This window comes from Bombyx mandarina, chromosome 03, assembly GCF_030267445.1.
Source record: "Bombyx mandarina strain Sakado chromosome 03, ASM3026744v2".
NCBI lineage: Eukaryota > Metazoa > Arthropoda > Insecta > Lepidoptera > Bombycidae > Bombyx > Bombyx mandarina.
The window spans coordinates 12,535,497-12,560,467 of NC_143210.1; the positions used below are offsets into that span (position 1 = coordinate 12,535,497).

The 24,971-nt window shown below is 35.4% G+C and overlaps 2 protein-coding genes and 1 long non-coding RNA gene across 6 annotated transcripts in view; 1 reads left to right on the top strand and 2 right to left on the bottom strand.

Annotated features, from left to right (window-relative positions):
- GSTs2 (glutathione S-transferase sigma 2) overlaps positions 1 to 24,971 on the bottom strand; it is a 469,518-nt gene that overhangs the window by 3,362 nt on the left and 441,185 nt on the right. Inside the window, exons 1-4 of one of the 4 annotated variants that reach the window (XM_089738064.1) lie at positions 14,720 to 14,791; positions 12,807 to 12,866; positions 7,561 to 7,697; positions 1,332 to 1,499 (exon numbers count right to left, since the gene is read on the bottom strand). In XM_089738064.1, the coding sequence (XP_089594190.1) occupies positions 1,332 to 1,499; positions 7,561 to 7,693 (301 nt within the window). In that variant the 5' untranslated portion in view covers positions 7,694 to 7,697; positions 12,807 to 12,866; positions 14,720 to 14,791. The other 3 variants (XM_089738054.1, XM_089738047.1, XM_028173438.2) reach the window with 3 other exon arrangements.
- Positions 10,193 to 12,392, top strand: LOC149503324 (uncharacterized). The gene is made up of 3 exons (XR_016325353.1): positions 10,193 to 10,430; positions 10,886 to 11,006; positions 11,098 to 12,392. It is a non-coding gene; the product is annotated as an uncharacterized LOC149503324 (long non-coding RNA).
- On the bottom strand, positions 16,585 to 24,284 carry GSTs1 (glutathione S-transferase sigma 1). Its single transcript, XM_028173437.2, has 5 exons — positions 24,180 to 24,284; positions 22,122 to 22,257; positions 17,833 to 18,000; positions 17,143 to 17,285; positions 16,585 to 16,798 (listed from the first exon to the last, which is right to left on the bottom strand). The coding sequence occupies exons 2-5, from the start codon at positions 22,252 to 22,254 to the stop codon at positions 16,622 to 16,624; spliced, it is 621 nt and encodes a 206-aa protein (XP_028029238.1). The 5' UTR covers positions 22,255 to 22,257; positions 24,180 to 24,284; the 3' UTR covers positions 16,585 to 16,621.

Genomic DNA, 24,971 nt, shown 5'->3' on the forward strand with positions numbered 1-24,971 from the left:
TTCCTTCACCGTGGAAGTCAATCATGAACATTTGTTAAGTACGTATTTCATTAGAAAAATTGGTACCCGCCTGCGGGATTCGAACACCGGTGCATCGCGCTAAATACGAATGCACCAGATGTTTTATCCTTTAGGCCACGGCAACTTCAATCCTTTTCGACTTTCTCCTTACAATAACAAAAAAAAGAATTATCCAATTTGTTGCCGTCGTTCTGAAGTTGTGCGCATACGTACATACATTACGCATATTCATATTTATTTAGACATTATGAACGATCTTTGTAAATGCTAGAGTTTAACCCACTGAGTATCTCGCTGGATCTTCTCAGTGGGTCGCGATTCCGATCCGGTGGGAGATTCAGCGAAGCAATGCTCTTACTAGGGTAGATTTAAGCAAATTTATTTTTCCTACCCAAGACAATGGTCTAGAGCAGCGGTCGGGGACCTTTTTAATTATTACTACAAAATATTTTTGTGTAAGTTGATATTACCTCATGGCGAATAAAAAAAAAACGAAATCGCTTCTTTTTAGCATCTTTAATATTATAGCCTCCATAATAATTTGAAATCGCAACGATTCTAAAGAAGTTTCAGTTCAATGTATACTTTTTACTCACAAGTTTCATTTTTATCCCCCAAAATTTTATTTTACCCCATTTGAGGTAATTTACCCCGGTTCCCCGACCTCTGGTCTAGAGAGACCATGTCAGCGTCGCCGGGCTAGTAGGTGAACTCACGGGGCTCAAACCTGACGATGTTACTAACACGAACTCTAGCAGAAGCCGGGCCTCACAGAATCTACCACTTGATCGGAAACGCGACCCACTGAGAGAAGATCCGACGTGAAACTCAGTGGCCTGTGTCTGTGGGTTAATTTACTCGCCGAGCCCTTCGTCGACGGTTTCGACGAGAACGATGACCGGGAACGTCTCATATTGGACCACGTGAACTCGCTACTAGTGAGGGTGAAGCCAGAATATCCCCTCTAGGCTAGTGGCAGGTACGTAGACAAAAAACAATAATTTGAAATCTCTTAACACTCAGTACGAAAGTGCCACTGACTTTGTTTTTTTTTTCAATTTTTACACTCCAACTTATTCAGACCAACTTGGAAAATTTGGAGATAAATGGTATTGGTATACCATATATCTCTTAAAAAATACTTACAGGTAACATGTATGTCCTTTTTTTAGTGCCCTTGTAGGCAGACGAGCATACGGCCCGGCTAAAGGCGAGTGGTTACCATCGCCCATGGACATCAGCAATGCCAGGTGTAGAGCCGAGCCCTCGTCTACCATTGAATTACGGTATTCCTGGAATGCTCTACTCACTGGCGCGAATGTCGTTCAGGAACTCCACGTTCTGGTCGATCTCGAAGGCCTCCTCGTCATTGGCCCCGGCGAGTCCGTACTTGCGACCGAGGTACCTGCAGATGGCGGTGCTCTGGGCGTACTGCTTGCCGTCGATTTCCAGCACTGGCATCTGACCGAACGGAGTCTCTGAAGAACGAAAACGATATCATTAAATAGAAGATGTGCTAAGTACTCTTAAGACAATACGTATTGACCTGTTGGCGCGAGAATGCGGCAGCGAAGTTGTGTTAATTATTTTATTTCGTTAATTTAATTTTCCTTTAGCTACAAACGTTAATGGTGGCTTATTACCCGCTTAGCGTCAGTGAAGGTATGCCTGTGTGGAGAGATAGAACACAACCGCTGAAGATTTTTTTTTAATTGCCCTTGTAGGTGATGACCATACAGCCCACCTGAAGGTAAGTGGTTACCGTTGCCCATGGACTTCAACAATACCAGGGGCAGAGCCAAGCATCTGCCTACAATTCTCGGGTTCCACAAAAAACTCACGGCAGATTATCACCATTTTACCGAGAATATATTTCATGTCATCTCAACTTCATTTAATTTCATCCCAATTGATTGAAGTCTCTCAAATTAACCAACTTCAACTCATTTCGCTTCACGTGATATTTCATAATATAACATGACGAATAAAGAAAATATAAAACTGGGCGTAAAGGTCTCGTTACCAGGACGCAAAATCTACAAAAAAAAAGTAGCAATATTAGTGTAGAGGGGTGTGTTATTAAACCTGATAAAAAATACGTTTTTTTAAATCATATTTTTAGTTATTCCAATTGAGAAAAGATGTTATGAACCAAGGGCAAAGATTCTAAGCCAGCGGTGAGAGATTTGACGACAAACATTCAACTGGTCGCTAAACCATTGTACAAATTCGGTGTCGTCTCAATTGCTTACATATAAAATAAGTCCGATCCAAATTGCACCTTTGTTGTGTCCAATTTCGCATCCGCGTTAGTAACGAGATAGTAATAGAGCATCAAGGTCGCGTCCCCACTCAGGGCTGTCACAACCAAATATTTAAATGTATAAAAATAATATATAGACGCTTGAAAGGCAAACATGACGAAGCGACAATGCGTGAACTTTACAGTTTTTTTTTTCCACAGGAGAAAATCGCCGGATCCGTATGTGGGAGTTGAACCTCACTAAAAACTCCTGCCGCTCACAGCCGGCGCCCTACCCCGGACCGGGTGAGAACTCAGTCGGAGCTATTGAGACGGCGGGACAGGGTTTACGCAGAGCATATTACATCCATCCCGCCGGAACTTTACAGTAGACTGATTTAAAGTTGAAATACCTGAAAAAAAATATACTTTAACGAATCTAGCTGTAGGATTGAAATGATTTTAATAGACCTAGAAATATATATTTTTTGCGCATCCAATATGGTTATTGCCTATCATTTATGTATAAAGCTGTTATTGTCGCTTAAGCCTTGTTCGTACTAGGCGAGTATTTTAGTCGACGAGTAATTTAGTAGCTAAACTACTCGCTACTCGCCCGAAAAAATAGAACAAAATGGATTGACTTGACTAAATTATTTACTAACCTACTCGACTAAATTTTTGGTATTCAGACACATTTAGCTACTAAATTACTCGGTACTCGACTAAAATACTCGCCTAGTCGAACAAGGCTTTAGTCACGTTTGCCTTTCAAGCGTCGATATAGTTTTATTACATTATATGAAAACTTGTTATATTCGTTTTCATGAATTAAATTTTATGAGTAGGGAACGAGAGATATGTTAGAAATCGATTTACCTGTCCTTCTTTAATGAGAGCGTTAGAAAAGGATACTAGATCTCTTATGTCCCCAACAGCTTCAGAGGTCATCTGTTATGACTTATGTCCCTAACAGCTTCAGAGGTTTGAGCAGTTTTATATTTTTGCGCGCTGATCAGAACGTTAATTAGTACTCGATAGCTACAGACTTACCCAAAAGACCTCAGCCATATTGGCCATTGGTACCGACACACTACAATATCGTACGGATATAACCCATTTTTTCTTAAGTCGAAACTAATGATTGCTTACAAGGAAAACTGCATAGTTTAGTGCAATAGTGGGTAGTTTGAAAATTCACTATTACATGAATTATTACATCATTGTGCAAGAGTAAAATCGTAATCAGTAAGTAACCCTAAACAATCAACCAATTGAAATGATTGAACATTTAGAAACAACAATATGTACTGTTCAATGTTATCATACAAATAATCACTTATCGCGATTCTCACCACACCGGGACAGCATTTTCGATAACGCACGAGATAAATCAGATAAAACTGTGAAACTCACTATCTGCTGTACGGCATTTTAATCCGGGCGCGTTTTTTGATATATGAGCCCAATTACATTATACAGTATACATATCACAGTTGCTATGCGTACTTCAAGGAAACTTCTTTGGTGTTTGATTAGAAATAGTCGTTTAAGGGAATAGCTTTTTTTATTAAACGTCGATAGAACGATTTTCTATTAAACCACATAGAGTTAGGAGCGTCGAAATACCGACTATTTGCGCTTGATTAAAGATATTAGGTTATCTATCTATACGGACGAGTCTTAGAACGCGTATGTAGTATAACGTTTTTAATAAGTTAATAACATCTATAATTACTAACCATTTAAAATTATTTTACTGGAAATTTAGCATTGATTTTTTTATTTTTTTTAAAGTTCATGTTTTCATAAAATACTTTCTTTAAAAAAAGCGTTAAATAACTGTCTAACAACGCTGATTTCTTTCAACATTACAATGCAATCAATCAATCACTACTGAATAACAACCATACAACAATAATCATAAAAAACACAGCTTAAAATAGACATTGGTTATAATAAATAAGAGATTATAAATATTTTATATCTATTATGTTATAATTTAAACCCTATTTTGACTTCTATAGCCGAGAAGCGCATACAATAGCCAGTCATTTCGACAAATTGATGTACATACATACAAACAAACCTCTTGTGAGTCCGCGCGGGTGGGTACCAGCACCCTGCCTATTTCTGCCGCGAAGCAGTAATGCGTTTCGGTTTGAAGGGTGGGGCAGCCGTTGTAACTTACTTGAGACCTTAGAACTTATATCTCAAGGTGGGTGGCGCATTTACGTTGTGGAGGTCTACGGGCTCCAGTTACTACTTAACACCAGGTGGGCTGTGAGCTCGTCCACCCATCTAAGCAATAGCAATAAAAAAAAACAGCGTATGTATATTATTATGTATTTAGTACATACATCTAATGATGGCAAAACGCGTGACCTCGCTTCGCTGATAGCGTTATAAGATTGTTAGGTTGTTTTTTGATTCGTCTGTTTTATCATTACGTAAGTGAGTTTATTTTTTTCTTACTCACTACTTATATTAAGCTCTGCCGTTTAAAACTCTACTGCGCTAGTTAAAAACATATAGTATACAGGGTGTTCCAGAACTCAACATCAAGCTGAAACGGGGTGACAGGATTGATTGTAATCATCATGAGAAAATTGGAAATTATGGGCATTTAAGAAAAACCTAAAAATTTGGTCAAACTGTAACCATTTTTCGGTTATTGTGGTTAATTTTTATTATTTTTGTTCATTTAAGCTTTGGAACCGTAACCCTAAATAACATTTCTACAAACACAGTCAAAAATAATGACAACTGCCCCAAGTTTTCTAGAATTAAGACTATTTGTGAAACTATAAATATAAAATTTTCAAAATTTGTCGACTTTGAAAGACTCTCCTTTAAAAAAATGTACTAACTAAAGTGCCTCGGCAAGTGTCGTTAAAAGTTCGCACATTTAATCAGGATTGTAAAATGGTACAATACTTGTTAGTTTCATACTAAAAAAAACTAGTAAAAAAATAGAAATCTCGAGTAACCCGATTTTTGCTAACCCACTTTACTCAGCTCAAATGTTTTTTTATTAACAGTGCTCAATTTTTTTTTTATTTGCCTTGCTTGCTTATTTATTTTAGTATGAATTATTTAATTTATAGGAGGTGATGAGAAAAATCAATCGTATTTACCTATGTATTGATAAAGTTGCTTTTTTACGAAATCAAGAATGTTTTTTGAAAACAAAGCTACAAACTAGTGCCAAAGGTCATTGGTCTTAGGTTTTGCAGACACAATAACTGTAGGTCCTATACTGCCATGAGTATCCTCTAAGCTTCGCCTGGTAGACCGGGTTGCGAGTCCGCTGGTACCGGTTTTAAGAGTAGAAGACAATTTATTACAATTAATCATTTTTTGGGTTAGAAACTGCTCACCGCCGCTCATGTGGATGAGTAATGTCAAACACATAGCAAAATCCGTTGCTTACCACTGAGGTGGGGGTACCTCAGGACAAACCTCATTCGGAAACGTCTTCATAAAATGCGAGTTTTTTTTTCTTTTTTTTATTGCTTAGATGGGTAGACGAGCTCACAGCCCGCCTGGTATTAAGTGGTTACTGGAGCCCATAGATATCTACAACGTAAATGCGCCACCCACCTCGAGATATAAGTTCTAAGATCTCAATATAGTTTCGACGGATGCCCCACCCTTCAAACCGAAACGCATTACTGCTTCACCGCAGAAATAGGCAGGGTAGTGGTACCTACCTACCCGTGCGGACTCACAAGAGGTCCTGCCACCAGTAATAGTGATGGGAGTTCATTCCAAAGTCGGATGGCACGTGACGGTAATTTCTTTAGAAACTCTCTCTATATACATAATAAGAACATTTTGAATTTTAACTGACTTCGGACTTCGTCCTAGCATGCCCGTAACGACTAGGAGACAACGTGGATAAGAATCTTTTATCAACAACGATCAATGAAAACATCAGATGCAAAGTTTATATGCCGATAACACTTATGAAACCTTCGATAAGCGAAGACCTCACAAAAATAAAGAGTCATACATAAGCCAGACTTAACTACATTGACTCAGATAAGTAGAACGCTCGAACAGCCAATAGGTACGAATATTAATTTATTAACAAAAAAACAAACGTGTGGCACTCGGGAACTGCCGCGGTAAAGCTATTGCATAGCATTTTTTATCAACTTATGCAATTATAATTACACAATGATAATTTAATATTAAAACAATCATAAAACAAGACCACGCTATATTAAACATTAATAAAAGCAAAACCTTAACTGTCCCCTTCACACCCATAAGCTAGACCGCGCGAGAGAGAGATAGGCAGACTTTTCATGATGCGCATGCAGTGTGACGTCATGCCACGCGCTTATTCACAAACACTACACAAGCGCAACGTGTGAATGTTTGAACGCGAGCTACATGGTAGGCGAAGTGAGGGGTGTAAGGTTTTTTTCGTTACGGAATTTCATGATTCGGTCGCCGCGCTCAAGGCCCGCGATAAAAGCTATGCAATAGCTTAAAAATCATTAATTCAACTCAACAATGCGACTTCTTTCATAGAACACAGAATCGTGACACAAAATTCCGATAAGAGTGAATGAGCGGATGTATTGACAATGACTGTATAAACATTCGTTATGAAGAGGTCGTTGAACCGATACTGTATAAATACGTTCGTATAATGTTGATAAAGACTGATGTATCTAGAACTTTCTCGTTACCAGTGAATGGATGTGAGAGCGTGTTTGAAACATATCTATGTGTGTGGATTGTTCACTTTTTTTTTCCTACCTATGCTGATAGCCTTGAGAGGCTATTTCAGCTTACCCTAGCGTGTGTAGATGAGCTCACGGGGCTCAAACCGGAGAGTTGCTAACACTGACCCTAGCAAGAGCAGTGTTTCGCAGAATCTACCACCGGGTCGGAAACGCGACCCACTGAGAAGATCCGGCTAGAAGCTCAGTGGGCTGTATCTGTGGGTTAATTCGCTCGTCGAGCCCTTCGTCGTAAGCGACGGGTTCGACGAGGATGGTGACCGGTGCTTGTAGTGCCTAAAAGCACCGTTAGTGGATCGGGAGGATCCGAAATGACGTGTTTGGGGCGACGTCGACTGCTTTCCATTCTGTCCGCAGGATCGGGAATGTAGTTACCGGCGGCAACAATGAGAGGCTTCTCGTGTCGTGCCGCTTTATCGAAGGGGGTCTACCACTGGATCGGAATCGCGACTCACTAAGCGACACATCGTTCGTTCTATCTTCGCGACCTAGAACTAGTTCATAAAAACAAATATATTAAGGGCTTAGTCAAAAACTTACTAGGTTTGAATTCTGGCCAGTTTTCAGATGAAATGCGATTGTCTTCGAACTCCTGGCCGCCGTAAGCCAGCAGCAGCCTCTGGCTCTCGCCGAGGGCCTTGACGGGGAAATAGTAGAACTTAACGTTCGGCATTGTCCTGCAATAATATCCAATAGCGTAAATACGTAGCTGAGCAAGAATTGTAACATAATCAGCAGTGTAAACTCATCTAGAAGATTAGCCGTACATATACTAGCCGTACTCGCCCGCTTCTCTGGGCATTTAAAATTAACCTTATTTTTTATTGTCATTATTATTAGGGAGTCCAACACTCATAAATATTAGCCTATCCATTAAGTACATGTATTTTCTACATGGATACCCATTTTTAAGTCAATCGGAGGCATGGATTGCCATTATTACTGGTGGTAGGACCTCTTGTGAGTCCGCACGGGTAGGTACCACCGGCCCGCCTGTTTCTGCCGTGAAGCAGTAATGCGTTTCGGTTTGAAGGATGGGGCAACCGTTGTAACTATACTAAGACCTTAGAACTTATATCTCAAGGTGTGTGGCGCATTTACGTTGTAGATGTCTATGGGTTCCAGTAACCACTTAACACCAGGTGGGCTGTGAGCTCGTCCACACATCTAGGCAATAAAAAAGAAATAAAAAAAATGGTTCAGTAGTTATAACGGAACATCCGTAAAAACCACTAGATTAATATATTAGTATAGATGTAGTTTAAAAACAACGAAAAAAATAAAACGATCGAATATCAAAGACAACATAACCACTCACCATCAGGTGGGCCGTATGTTCGTCTGCCTACAAGGGCAATAAAAAAAAAAAAAACAACTTGCAATTTAATTTTATTTTCCTTATTCTGTTATACTAGTCGGGATATTAAGGCGAAGTTATAAGATTATCGTATCGTCATTTGTTCCTTGAAGCATGTGCGAATTTTCAAGTTAATCACACACACATCTTAGTCTGTGAAAAGTTTCCGTTACATACACGTCGAGCTAGTAAAATCTTGATAATAAAGATAGTTTAAGTACACACACACACACACAAGTGGCAGTGGGCAATCTTACATAAAACAATAGTATAATAATTTGAATTTACATTCTTTGGTTTTTTCTCTACCGTTACCTAATGAAAAATGATGTTATGTAGGTATTAAATTATAGTTCTCCTCATTCAGCTTTCGAATTAATTGCAAAGTTAGACCCTTGACAACAGCGACACCGCCTGATAAGCAATATGATACGATAAGACAAGCCCAATAAGTGTTTAGTAAATATACGTACTAAACAACGTGGAAAACGTTCTTTAATAACACTCCGAGTGAAAAATAATTCCGACAAACAAACATGGCGGTTTTCGAATTACCGCCATTGTGAATAGAAAAAATTGGAACGTAACACAGATGTATTATGGTTTTGTTAATTGTTGTCAGGGGGGTGCAACTCCCATACAAAGGAAAAGAACATTCAACTAGCGTCATCTTTAGGAACCGGCGAGGTCATTTTTGAAACGTTTTGGCCTTAATGAACTAATAAACTCACTAGATGGCAGATACGAGTTCTGACTCAATAAAAAATGTTAGCGTACTTTGAAGCAGTGCTTCCACTTTTAGGGAATTCTCCCTTTTTTAGAGAAAAATAGCTGATATTTTGGATGATAAAGACAATTTAAAAAAATACCAGGATTTAGGATATTTCGGGGTAAAAAGCAAAGCCTATACTAGTAACTGTTGTGAATTTTAAAATAAACGATAATTAAAGTAAAACAATGAACATTTTATTTTATGGAGAGAATGACATTAAGTCGAGTTGACAAGTAAAAGAATAAAACAGAGTTGTGTATAAAAACTATAAAGAAGGTTTGATTCAACAGTAACCCTCTAGTAAAGTAAATCATAGATTAAGCCACTGCTTTTTTCTTAGGGATTCCCCAGAATCCCAATAAGTATAATCCGCCAAATTTTTATTTACCTATTTTCGTTGATGTCACCACTTGTATTGTAATATACAGGTACTTCATGTACCATGAAAGATTATCATGCTAATTTCATTTACGAAAACCTTGTAATTGTCATTTCACTTTTGCTAGCAGTTCCTTCTTCAAAGACTGAGGTGGAAAGATTATTCAGTGTTCTCAAATGTAAAAACTGACAAAAGAAACAGGCTTTCTAATGAAACCCTGAACGGCTTGCTTCATAGAAAGTTCCCAACTTTGCCAGCAAACAATTGCTCAATTTTAGAACCGAACAGTGTTAGGTTGCGTGCAGCAAAAGAATATAAAAGCAATGCGTAGACTTCCTTGAAAATTCTAATCCTATAGACCTATGATCTTCTGGGGGCGTTTATATTATATATACCGACATTAAATAATATGCTGTGGTTTATTTTCTGTATTTTATTTATGCTTTCTATATAAAGGATTTATGAAAGTTGTTTAGGAAATTTTAGGGATAAATTCAAAAGAAACTAGGGTAAAATGTGGTAAAAAAAACGTAAGTGGAAACACTGCTTTGAAGTTTTCAAAATTCCAGGGCCGTAAAACAATCTCAAAAAAAAAAAAGTTTTCAAAATGTCGTAACTCTTTAATTTTTTAAATCGTTTTTTTTTGGTCTTGGTGTGAGTTATTTTACGTTGTAGTATTAATTTAGAGCAACTTTTAGCTTTATGAGAATATTAGACGATTAGACATTGAGAAACTCTGTTTTGAATTCTCTTTAGACATAACTTGGCTCCAATACTTTTTTCTTCGTTAGCGTTTCGTAAGCCTGTGTAACTATTTTCATTTCTTACAGAAAGTTTATTATTAAAAATCAGCATGCCTCGAAGATCGAAAATGAAATGCTATTTCGGATGCCTTGATAACGGTGAGTTTACACTATTTTCCCGGTATATTATTTGCTAACAGAATTATTATTCATAATATAATTAAATGAATTAGCACCAACTAATGGTCCTTCCTATTTCTGCTGCCTAGCTATCATATATGTTAAGTTTTGATCAAAACAGTCGGTATTAAGTCTCGTACTATCACACACACACCTCAGATAATAAAATTGTCTCGAGTGGGTGGCAGTATTTATGTTTTGCAACTCAGCGTATTAAATGCTTATTGTCAAGTGGGTCCGAACTAGTTTTTTGGAATGATCATCAGTCATGCTTTCCTGTTTAAATAAAATACAGCACAATTGATCTCACATCCAAAGTTAGATGATGGCATTCACGTTTTGTTTCCTGGTGTTTGATAACCAAGTTACACCAAGTGGCCTGTGACCACGTTCATCCTTCTACCCAATATAAAATAATGTTTTTATTTTTGTAGACAAAGGTTTGATAATGACAAAATTTTATGGAAAAATTATAAGGAGCACTAAAATGTCTGAAACATGAAAAGATTGATGCACTATATTTGAACCAGAACGTGTTATGTAATATATTAATTTGTAAGTATGATTACATTAACACAAAATTTTTCATGGTCGTATTTTTTCAATATTTGTTACAAACTTAAGATACTTTGTTTCTCCATTTCAGAAGAGAAACTGATTCAGCAAGGAACGTGAACTCGATCTTAATTTTTTTTAAATATGTTTATAATTTATAAATTAATAATTGAAATAGTTCATAAGAACTAAATTGATGCCAATTTTGTTTTAAAATAGGTTGTTTAGTTCTTATAGTTATATTATTACGTTTGAATAGTTGTAATTAGTAAGTTAGTAATATATGAAAATACTGATATAAATTTTTGTAAATAACCTTTTGTAAATTCTACGAGAAGATGATTTTAATTAATGATCAAAAGTCAACGGTCTTCAAAAGCATTATTTGCAATTATTTAGATTAACTGTGGAATATATTTGCTAAGTTGTGTTTTCTGTATGAGCAGATATAAATGAAAATGCCCAAACATGATTATGTTTCTTACATTTTCACTATGTGAAATCAATATGCTTGTGACTGAGTATATTAATAATTTATTAAAACTTAAGTGATAGACAGCAACCCCTATGGCACTGCTGAAGTTTATAAGCACTGGTGACCACTCAACATGAGCCGGGTTGCGTGCTCGTCTGCTGTTGAGTGCAATAAAAATTTTCGAAACCCTTTCTATTATTTAGATGTAACATTAATGTACATTTAATTTGGATTAAAAGATAAATTTACATTTTATGTTTGCATGTGTATGTATATAATTCATTTGCATGTAACGAACATCAGTTTCTTTTGTAACAAAATGCAAAGTAATGGTTTGTAATGAATGTAATTAACTTTAAGATGATTGATTAAGATGATTTCTTTCAATCTGCTGTTTGTTTCATCTAGTATTACCAAAGCTAAAGCATCAGAAACGTCAGAATAGAAATAATTTAGATAGGGAATAAAAGTATAACTATTGTAATCATGTCTAAGATTACTATAAGCGTCATTAAGTACAAACTATCAATATTTAAGAGTACTTTAAATCATCATTACATTTTCAAAAATTTTTTGTTTTTGTTTGTTTTTCAAATCATGTAACAAAACGTTTGTGCAGAACAAAATGTCACATGTTATGAACATGATTGTGGGTTAATCGTTTCTTAAATTTCTAAATGTTTATAAGAATGCTAAGAATAATTTAGTATTCACTTTAGTGTGTGTATTATCTCTACAATGCTAGTTTAAATGACAATTATTGTATGACGAAGCATAGGTAGTGTTTATAGATGTAATATTTTCATACAAGGTCATGATCTGTCACGATCAACTTTAAGCAAGAACTGCTATCGTTAAGAAACAAATTTATTAAATTTAATTCAAATTGTCTACTATGTTTGTAATGGAAAGCTGACATGTTTATATTTCGCACAAATGACTTAATTGACATTGAATGATTTGATTATCTAGACTTAATTAACTTTTCGATAACTTTTGATTTAATGTTAATAAGTACGCTAGTAGGATTAATCTAGAGGAGTTATTGTTATTCGAAATTGTATACAATTGTATGTTCATACAATCTTTTGACAGGAAATTGTTTGTAATATAGGGAAATTAAATAGCTTACAGAGAATTACAGCTTTTTATTTTAAAAAACTGTTTTCTCTCTGTATGAAAAGATCTTATCGATTAGAATGCTGAACACAATCAAACATTCCTTAATATCTCATAAGTACTACCGGGAATTTCAGCGATTCTAAACGATAAGATTTTTTCATAAAGAGAGTTATTAAAAATATTAAAATTACTAAAAAAGTCACCTGGTGGGTGGGGGGTAACTAATAATCGACCGTAGCGACGCCTGCTGGACCGGGCTTTAACTAAAGCAAAAATAAAAATGAGAGTTGCGCATCTATCTCGAATATATTAAGTGTATAATCTATGATTGTTGTTTTATTTGTCACTAAACGCTGAAGACGCAAGTGTACCTACCCGTATTTGCGTCGGTGTTTATTTCAATTATTTTCAATATTTCTTATTTAAATGCAAGCGGAAGGATTTGATTCGAGCCCTACACCCCAGCAGAGGGTAATAGGAAAGAAGAAGAAACGCAGACGCGCATATGATGATGACAATCTCAAAAATTTATAATAAACTTGAAAAAACATTCAGAATTCTAATGGGCCAATTCTAGTATGCCACACTTGTTTTTGATTCGCGTTCAAGTAAGTAAATAATTATTTAACCGTATTATCGATGCTCCATTGTCTAAGGGTTCATGAGACACGCCTCCTATCTTCTAAATTAATTTTTAGTTCTTTTTGTCCATCAATAGCATTAAAAAAAGAACCAATTCAGAATAAAAGACGTAATAAAATGGCTTGACGGACTATACGAAATGAGAAGGGTTTTTCCGCTGAGAGTACCTTAAATTAGCGGTTGCGTGATCAACACTATTTGAAAAAAATATAACGAGGGGTATTTGATTAAAACAACATTTTTGTAACTATACAGAAGAGCCATTTAAAGTAAAAACTTGGAAAAAAATCGGTTGTCTGTAAAGTAGGTTTACTGACGATAGTTGAACGTGACAACGTCTTAAAAAATACGCCTCAAAGCGCGTGAACGCCGCAGAGCCGTTTTTTCGTGCGTGCAGCCGGCTCCATCGAATTAGAAGACGTTGTCACGTCAAAATATCATAACAAAAAACTTCATCAGCTATTTCAATAGAGTAATTTGATGCTAATACCAAATAAAACGCACCTTTAATTATTACAAGGTTAAATGCCGCGTGTTAAGCGAAATGTCGCTTAAAACAAATAGCATTTCACCCCTCAATATGTTTAACAATACACCTAATAAACTATTACGGTGTGTATTATACTCCGAAGAAAATGATAACACATAACCTCATAAATAACATTTAAAAAAACAACCAAAACGTGTTTTATGTCAAAACCGACAAAAAAGAAACAGGTAAAACTTCATAGGAATTTAATTAACTGCATTACAAATCTAGTGTTGTTATTAATTAGCACCGCTGGTTATTTTAAGGGTTTTGTGTTTTTCTTTAGTAGGTATTAAACAGAAAAAGAATTAGATCAGGCAAGCTGACGCTTAGGTCAAGGACACGGTGGTCACGGATTCTAACCACAACGTTGATCAAATGTATGGTGTAATATTTAGCAAGGTTCGTCCACAGATGTGTTGTAATGTGTTGTAATGTTTGGTCACAAAATCCACACCATTCACAGGTCATTATTTCATAAACCACGGATTAAAATCTAACTGTAGTCCTAGTCCGAACAGACGAGAGTGGGTAAACTTTGTAATAATGGATAAATTGGACGACATTATAATTTAAGGTCATAATTATTGTTAATACCGAGTATAACTGTAACAAAATATAACCTATTCTTTATAGTTAATAATTTAGAACAATAGATTTCACTAGAATATTCCAGAATTTTGATCGAATTATGTTCCATAACTTTTAAGTTATAAAAGAAACATATGATTGAATAACCTAATATTTAAACGGGTAAGTCAATGTTGAAAGTCTTCAAACTAATATGAGTTTTCAAAGTTCGAGAAACTGTATTCATTTTGAAAATAAATATTATAAAATGAAAAATAATACTGTTTCATCATGGTTCCATCGAATTTCTTTGAGACTGTATTCATTCATATTTTACACCTATTACATTTTAATATTGTAGAACTACAAACTTACGGGTTATTGTGCAATAATTAATAATTGTTCAGTAGCACGTCGCACCGCGTCGGAACGAAAAATGAAAATAAAAACAACTGAATTACCTATACACCGACGCAAATACCGGCGACCGGTTACTTACGTCCATAGATAGTAGTAGTTTTATTTTTCCAAATGGAAAGGCAAAAGTATTGTACCATACAGCCTAATCTTTATATATATATATATATATTTTTATGAAATATGATATTAAGAAATGAAATGAAGTTGATTAATAAGACAAATAGTATGAAATGAAATGAAGATGATTAATTTGAGTCATTAATCAACTGTGATGAAATTAAATAGTTGAGATGATATTGGATGAAATATAATCTCAGTAAAATTGTGGTCATTTACTGATATTTTTTTAGTTGACTTTTTGGAGGATTCCGAGAAGCTACGTCCAGAGGCTTTGTTTCATTTTCCCACATTTGTGCACTTTCACAGATATTAAACAGTTAATAAACAACCGTTATTACACATTTAAACCTGAAGAAACACTCCTCGCGTTCCCGCCAAAAATTCCGTCCATAGATAGTAGTAGTAGTTTTATTTTTGCAATTGGAAAGACAAAGGTATCATGCCATACAGCCTAATCTGTTATATATTTTTTAAATATGAAAAACGATATTATGAAATGACATGAAGTTGATTAATATGAAACATAGCATGAAATGAAATCAAATGAAAACAAAATGGAATGGATGAAATATAATCTCAGTAAAATGGCGGTCATTTACTGAGACTTTTTCAGTGGACTTTTTGAAGGATTCCGAGAAGTTATGCTCAGCGGCTTTGTTCTATTTTTCCACATTTGTGCCCTCTCACAGGTACTAAACAGTTAATAAGCCACCGTTATTACACATTTAAACCTAAAGAAACACTAAATATAAGAAAAAAAACAAATCCCACAACTTCACTCCTCGCGTTCCCGCCAAAAAGTCCGTCCATAGATAATACACAATAATATACGTCAACGATCAGCCACAACAGTCAACTTGTATTGCGGGATTAGAGATCGTCTAAAATATATCGATTTCTTGGATTAAATAGGAAATGCTTATGTTTATGAACATCAGTAATCCGAAGCCGTCATTTTGAGTTCAAAATGGCGGCTGCCATTATTAAATACAGTTATATCTAGTTACTCAGTATCAAATGCAGCAATGTGCTATAGTTGGAATCAAAAACAGCTAAATGCAATTTTATTTTTACTCTGTTTTCAAATAAAAAGGAAGTTTTATCATTTAAAATTTAGATTATTAGTAATATTCTCATTAAAAATCTGTTTTAAAATAAAGAATATCGTAGTTACCCGAACATAGTTGTCGATTTTTGTTGTTTTCAGAATATTTGACAGGCTTGGATTTAGCTGCCTTTGATTTCATAGGCCTCATATATTCGCAAATATTCTAAATCAAATTTTTTTTAGAGATTCGATTAATCAGTTTTCAGTACAAATCGATTCAAAAGTGTGAAGTCGAATCTTTAGTGTGAAGAATCGACATCCCTAAATAAAAACAACCAGTGCTTCCATTTCTGAAAATCAAATTTGCTCGACATTTCAACACGTTCTCAATTTTCGATCTCAATCAACGTATATCACAGGGTTTAAGGGATCAGAACGATTTTAACGTATTTAAATATCACTGGGGTTCACTAACCTGCTTAAGCATTCTTTTCATCCGTCAATTCTGTGTATGAAGTACCGCCCCTTTGAACCGTTCGTATATCTTATATTATATTGAATTATAATATAAATAGAATATTGAATTATATGTAAAGGTGTCTATTTACGTTCACGCAGATGCAAAGACATCAAAAAGGAGTAAAAGAAACACTTAGACAACAAAAACAAATATTTATTTAATTAAAATATTAGAATTCAAATTCGTATGGCCTTCCCAAGTCTAAGAAAGCCTTCACTTTGGGCTGTGTCAGGACGGACTGCAAGACTTTCTTGAAAGCAGGATATTGCACTTCCAGATCAGGTATTTGAAGCATGGTCTTCAGATAGTCAAACATGCTGGTGAACACGAAATCACCCCATGTCAGCTTGAAAAGAGAGTATTAAAGTTAGTTTAAATTTTTTAAGATTTCTTTCACTTTTTTTTATTGCTTAATTGGTTGGACGAGCTCACAGCCCACCTGGTGTTAAGTAGTTACTGGAGCCCATAGACATCTACAACGTAAATGCGCCACCCATCTTGAGATATAAGTCGTAAGGTCTCAGTATAGTTACAACGACTGCCCCGCCCTTCAAACCGAAACGCATAACTGCTTCACGGCAGAAATAGGCAGGGTGGTGGTACCCACCCACGCGGACTCATAAGAGGTCCTACCACCAGTAAAACATATATAAAAATAGTCAGTTCCTTCTGCTTATGTAGATCATTTACCTTTCCGGCAGCAATATGACCTTTGTTCGCTTCAACTATCGAGTTCAGCTTCTTCAGCATATCAGGGTATACGTTCTTCGAAAAGTCCTCGTGCTTTTTTGCTTTTAACTCCTCATCAGCTTCGTAGTATACAGCGGCCGCTTCTGTTAACAAAATCATTTATTTCGAAAATTTGACTAATTTTTTTTTGCGGTATTCGCTATGAATGTACTAGCAAAAAAAAACCATTGAGTTTCTCGCCAGATCTTCTCAGTGGGTCGCATTTCCGATCCGGTGGTAGATTCTGCGAAGCACTGCTCTTGCTAGGGACAGTGTTAGCAACACTCCGGTTTGAGCTCACCTACACACGTTAGGGTGACGCTGAAATAGCCTCTCAAGGCTATCAGCATAGGCAGGAAAAAAAAATAAAAAAAAAGTCCTTACACCTATTATATTTTCATCGGTATTCGAGAGTTGCAGACAAAATTAAAATTATGTACTTTTAAGGTTTATTCTCGTGTTTACTATTTTCGATTTATTATTTCCGACGTTTCGACGCTTACAGTTTTAATGGACGTAAGTATGTATTTCTTTTAGAAAATTTTGTTGCCCGCGGTATTCGCAGAGTCGTAAGATCTTATGGCCTGTATCGCCAGCGTCATACGATTTCGGCCTCGGCGACTTACAAATCGTATATATTCAGAAACTCACTGGCGCGAATATCATGCAGGAACTCCACGTTCTGGTCGATCTCGAAGGCCTCCTCGTCATTGGCCCCAGCGAGCCCGTACTTACGACCGAGGTACCTGCAGATGGCGGTGCTCTGAGCGTACTGCTTGCCGTCGATCACCAATACTGGCATCTGACCGAACGGGGTCTCTAAAAAAGAAATTAGTTTTATTTTTAATTGGCAACAAAAGAGGCTGCCAAACTTTTTTTTTGTGATATATTACATCTGTGCACTGTTAAAATGGGCGCCAAATTTGAAAACAGAAGTGTCAAGTTAATGCTCTGCACCTTTCAGAATATTAAAATAGTTTTATTCGCATTAGCTCTCAACTACACGATTATAAAAACTTCCAAGCTGACCTCTTACGACTTCTAATATTACCAAAAGATTTACCAACCATGGCTGCTTTACCAATCTGGAAATTCTGTACATTACCGACACCCGTAATATAAAAAAAATTGTACCATAAGGTAATTGACAATTGAACGATATTTTAAACTAACAACCTTTAATAATAGTGTAATCGTTGAAATAGGAAAATGTTACTGGAAGTACCTTATAAAAACTAGATATTAAATTGATTGCTTCAAGCTGTTTATTTCCCATGGGAAATCAGACACTAGGCTGTGTGGTAATTCTCTGTTCAATTATTCATGGCTTATGAAGAATCTATTATCGAAAATACACTTGATATCTACATAGCCACAGACTTAAAATCAATATTTAATACCATAAGTAAGGTTAAATGTACAAAATTGAATATTAAAATCTTTTAAATACCTAAATCGCAAAATAAACTTGAATTGCAACAGCTAAAGTCCGAAATAAATAACGAAAAAATTGTATTCGGTAACTGTAGGTACTTCATCATTCTTATTGACATCAAACAATAAGTTTATCTTACATTTTTGACATGGTCAAAAGATAATTACGTAATATTGATATGATAATACCTATATTATGACAATTAGAGCAAATTAACGCTAATTTGTGAAAGGTCAAATGCGATAACATTCTTGTGTCAACTCAATGATGTTATAGTAAAAAGAGGTAGATACGTTATATTAGTACTAATACGAAGTCAAGCTTGTCCGCGGCGTATGTACCTATATATATTTATAAACACACTAAACTATACGATATTATGCGGACGAATTAAATCGACAATTAGTTGATGATAATATCATATAGCCGCGTGAGCAGAGTTAACTTGACAAGGTTGTAATGTGTGAAAAAGATAGCATACTAACTAGCATGACCGTAAACAAGACGAATATATATTACGCAGTGTCGTTGCGATGTCACGACTTACTTCATAGATTAACAATTAAAATGTCACAGAACTAACATAAAATTATTTGATGCCTACGGTTTAGTAAGCAGAATTGATATATTTAAAATGAACTCCTGACTATTCTTTTAAGAAATAAAACAGCAAAGGACAAATAATTTTATTTTTTTATTTTCATTTAGTTCATTATTATTTGGCCGCCAATCCTCTTCATGTCTTTGTCTACGTACAATATTTATCCATTGGTTACATCTTAATACATTTGCCGGAAACCTTTAAAATAATATAAAATTTGTTAATTCATTTCTCGGTTGTTGTGAGCTAATGTGTAGGCAATATCATGGAAATGTCCATTCTGTTACATTACTCTTTTTAATCTTGACAGACATCTCTCTTACACTCGGTGACCGGAGTATATGCCGTCGCACTCGAGCCTTTTTTAATAAATTTAAGCTAATATTTTGGATTTCTTAAACAATATAAAAGCAAATCAATTTAAAATTAATACTTTCGCATGACATGTCATCCCTAGACTTTTGGGAGTCTTTCTTGTAGAGTTTCTACAGTGTCGCATAACACAGGACGGCATTTTAAAGAAATTTCGCGGAACAAAAAACACAGTCTACGTTACCAATGCTTTCACGAGACTAAGCTTGAGTGCGCTAATTAGCTCAGTTTTACGACGCCACTTTACGAACTCAAGTAACTTATCTACCTCTTTTTACTATAACATCATTGTGTCAACTCCAAAGTTTTTTTGCATATTTTTATCTAAAATACATTAAATTCGACCTATGTCGAAAACAACAAAAAAATGTTTTCCGCCTATGCGGAATTTTTTTTTTTGTTTTTTTTGTTCCATTGCTTCGATCAGTGGACTAACTCATGGTCCACCTGGTGTTAAGTGGTTACCGAAGCCGGTAGACATCGAGCACATAAATGCCGCCACCTACATTCAGATAAATGATATTTAATGAAAAAACCTTGCGGGATTCACACGATGTTATTCCTTCAACGTGGACGCCATTTTGAAAGATTTTTTAAGTACGTATTTCTTTAGGAAAATTCGCTGGATTCGATCACCGGCACAGTCGTATCGCTCACGAATGCTCACCAGGCGTATTTTCCTTTAGGCCACGACGATTTCAAGCTGTGCTGTAATATTTGCTCTGATTTCGCGACTTGCAAATAAAAGTATTTTTACGATTTAATATTGCGTTTTTACTGTCATTGCATACCAAAGTATCTAATAGCAGTTACAGTTTTTCGTGGCGTCGAATGTAATGAAAATATTTTACTGGTGGTAGGACCTCTTGTGAGTCCGCGCGGGTGGGTACCACCACCCTGCCTATTTCTGCCGTGAAGCAGTAATGCGTTTCGGTTTGAAGGGTGGGGCAGCCGTTGTAACTATACTTGAGACCTTAGAACTTGTATCTCAAGGTGGGTGGCGCAATTACGTTGTGGATGTCTATGGGCTCCAGTAACCACTTAACACCAGGTGGGCTGTGAGCTCGTCCATCCATCTAAGCAATAAAAAAAAAAAATTTTTTTATTTTTGTTTTCACGGCTTAAATCGTAAAAGCAGCTTTAATATTGCTTCTGTATTATTCCCCGAGCGATGTTCGTACATTTCAAAGAACATAATTCGACGCTTGAAAGGCAAACGTGACTAAGCGACATTAAGTCCTTTGTACACAAATTATAGGTAATAACCAAATTCGATGCGCAAAAAAAAATATATTTCTAGGTCTATTAAAATCATTTCAATCCTACACCTAGATTCGTTAAAACAGATTTTTTTTCAGGTACATATTTCAACTTTAAAGGAGACTGAAACGATTACATACATTTTTGGGCCCGAATGTAACGTGATGAAACTAATATGAATTAATAGATTCAGATTTATCAGTACCTTGCTGAAAATTATAAAAGTTTTCTCAATCTGAGAACCGAGTTAATAAAGATTTAGTAAAAGTTAGGTTATGTTACAATCTCTTTAAAAGAGCTGAATAATAACTTATTTAAGCATAAGTACCTAAATGTTTATTATATCCATTGGATAATCTTTTAAATGTTGTATTATGAATGAATATTAATGTTATATGGAATATGGAATTGCTATCCCACAATTCACACAGCGATCCATAATTTCAACAGTATCCAATGCAACAATTTCAAGTCAAACGTGTGAGCGATCTTCGGTGTCCAGTGTAGAAGCAATTGTCGTACAAGGCTGGCAGAGTTGGAATCCGTAATAATAAAGCAGTGATCGTTGAAAATATTAAAACAGCCCGATAGATACACACTCAAAATGCGTCGAAGATACAAAACGAGTAGAGCAGAAAAAACCAACAAGCGCCAAAAAATAATTGTATAATCTATGAACAAACGTCATGTCAGCTTACTGTCAAAGCTGTCATCAAAAATACAATCGATTTTAATCGATTTGAAATCGATAATCATATTACTTTGTTAAGTAATAATAGACTTTTTCTTCATTTATGTATATAATCGCAATTAAATCCGGCGTATACCGCACTTGTATACAACAAGTATAAATCACTCATTTAATTACTTTGCATTAATTACCTAGTGCAAAGTTTTTCTTTTTATAATCCTGTAATCGATTAATTAAATCGATCACACCGCTAAGCCGACAAAAACTAACTTTCTCACTTTTCTCCGGTCCCAGAAAGAGGATTGAGGTGATTTGTTATATTCTTATATAAAAAAATATGACAAATTTTTTAGACTACATTCCAAGTTATTACATTTTTGGCCCACGATTTTCCGTCTCCTTTTAGTCTACTGTAAAGTTCACGCATTGTCGCTTAGTCACGTTTGCCTTTCAAGCGTCGATTATGATTCAGTTGCAGGATTCCGTGATTTATTTTGACAAATTCCGCTATTCCCATTGGAATTTATGAGAATTTTCGTACAGCGAATTTTTAGTCTTAGCCGTAAAAAAAAAACATTTACTTGGCTTGAAGTCAGGCCAGTCAGCAGAGAGCACGCGGTGGTCTTCGAAGTCCTGGCCTCCGTAGGCGAGCAGCATACGGCCGCTCTCCCCGAGAGCCTTGCAAGCGAAGTAATGGTACACAACCTTAGGCATTTTCTAGAACAAAAGAATTTCATCATCAGAAACATTATTTGTTAATTTATTATTCTATTATTATGTGCCTAACTTAAATGTTTAAAAAGCAATGAGGCGTTACTATCATATACCCTTATGAGTAGATTGGTTGGTGTAATAAAGGTTTCTTAAACTGATAATAGTATACGCACAGACAGAAATCTGACATGAAATATTATTTTAAGCCATTTCTTTAGATTATAACCTACACTACACTAGATTGATTCATTTTAATTAGCCTTGATTACAAGAGTTACAGGAAAATATAAAAAAAATATGGTTTCTGTAAATGCTGGTCCACAGAGACGTAACATTTAAAAAAGATATTCCCATGATGCGTGTGCATTAGGGAAGCGCACGTGACTGCCTCGACACTCTGACATATAAATAGTCCATGTGGAGGTATATGACAAAGAGAAGGTCTTCCACCGAGTGAATGTAATTGTAGTCGAATGTCTTTCCTACATAGGCTGGTAATCTACGAGGCTGTGGCATCGTAACCGGACGATTAGGTGAGCTCACGGGGCTCTGACCTAAAGACGTTGCTAACACTAGCCCTAGCAAGTGCTTCGCAGAATCCACGGCCGGATCGAAAGCGCGACCCACTGAAAAGATCCGGCGAGAAACTCTATGGGTTCAGTGTGCTTAGTACGAGTTTTTTAACTTTTCGATCGCATAAAAGTTAACTCAAATTTGTATAGAGTTGGAACATACTTGGACACTGTGTGATACGCTGCTTCCCTTGCCATTGCGGACGCCCACGAGTGACGCTAACCACTGACCATCATGTGGGCTGTATTGTTTGTCTATACGTAGTACCAAAAAAGGCGGGATTTCTCAACTTAAATTCAAAAGGTTACAAGACGAAATCTTGCGTCCGCATCGATAACCGATGACGTAATACAACAATAGATAAAAAATAAACATTTTAATTTATATTTCGAATTGTTATTAGAGTAAAGCGTGTTTTTAGTTACTAAACTATTTATGTACATGTTATGGACTACTTGTTATTACGTGTTAAGATTATATTGTAAATTTATTAAACAAGACAAATGAGTCGTCTATTATCAAAGGTGGCAATCTGTGCATTTGGACAAAAAAAATTTATTGATATGTCAATACAGATTGATTTGAATATAATCGTCTCCTTCAAAGAATACGATTCAAAACCTGCATTAAATAAAGGTTAATAGTTAACCTTTTATTTATCTAAGATGTCTTTCCGAAGAGTTTTGTGACTGCCAATGGAATACAAAGTCAATAATTCGTTTTTCTGATTTACCAATCATTGTCCAAAAGTCAGATTGCCGGCTTTGATAATAGTCGACTCAAATATCAGTGAATGTTTCTGATGCATTCTGATGTATAAATCAGCAAATATTTTCCGGTAATATATGCTGGTATTGCTGATGACCATGAGCGACGGTAACCACTTACCATCAGGTGGGCCGTATGCTCGTATGCCTGCTGGGGCAATAACAAAAAAAATTAGCTTTTACAGCTCGTTATAATCGATTACCCGATGAAAACGGACATTACTGTCCGCCCTGAAGTATTATTTTAAAGTTTTTGTTGAATTAAATCAATAGATATCGCGTCTCTAAAATAACACGTGTCTAGAAACTGGAAAATAAATTTTAATAGATTTGTATTAAAAATAGTGTAAGAAAAGATGATTTTATTGTAAAAAAGCGTGGGGTGCTTTACAGGATATTATCACCCTTATTTCTACTCATATCTGGTCATGAAATATTTATAACTACTGATTACCATGCATTTTGTTAGTTTTTTAAACTTACATACTAACATACATACGTCTGAAGCTAATAAAAGCGTATTAAAAAGAAGTGAATTGGAAGTTAATGAGAATTTAATTAGAGAATTTAATTTAAAGAACTCACCAATTTGTAGTAGTTAGTCGCCGGGCACTCGGTTCTATTGCTGAAGCAAAACTGAACACTCTGAACGCTTTATCGAATCAAGGTTAGCTGTACAACGAAAAAACATTAAAAAAAACAGATATTGATGAATCTAGTATCGTCTACTTATTTGTGAAACATTTGAGTGTTCTGTATAATTAATTATCAAGGAATTGGTATTCAAATCAAATCAAATCAAATCAAATCAAAAAAGTTTTATTCAACATAAATGAAAGTACATACTTGTTGAACGTCAAAAGAACTACCGCCAATTCAAAAGAATTAGCCTCCGGCCTGAGAAGAATTGGCAAGAAACTCAGCGGACATGTCTTCTTTTGAAATATTAGATTATTATTTTTTAATATTAGATATTTTTAAATATTTGTTTTTACAATAAGTAATTATAACATAACAATTATTACAATATTGAAATGCCCGGAGCGAGCAACTCATTCCCACTTTGTGCAATCTTCTAGATAATCATTGACTTTATTTATTTAACACTAGTGACCCGCCCTCGCTTCGCTTCGGAAACATTAAAACACACATGAAACCAAAAAAAAAAATAAAAAAAAAATAAAAAAAAGTAGCCTATGTTCATCAGGGACAATGTCGGCTTCTAATGGAAAAAGAATTTTTCAAATCGGTCCAGTAGTTTCGGAGCCTATTCGAAACAAACAAACAAACAAATCTTTCCTCTTTATAATATTATTATTATTACTAGCGACCCGCCCTCGCTTCGCTTCGGAAACATTAAAACACACATGAAACAAA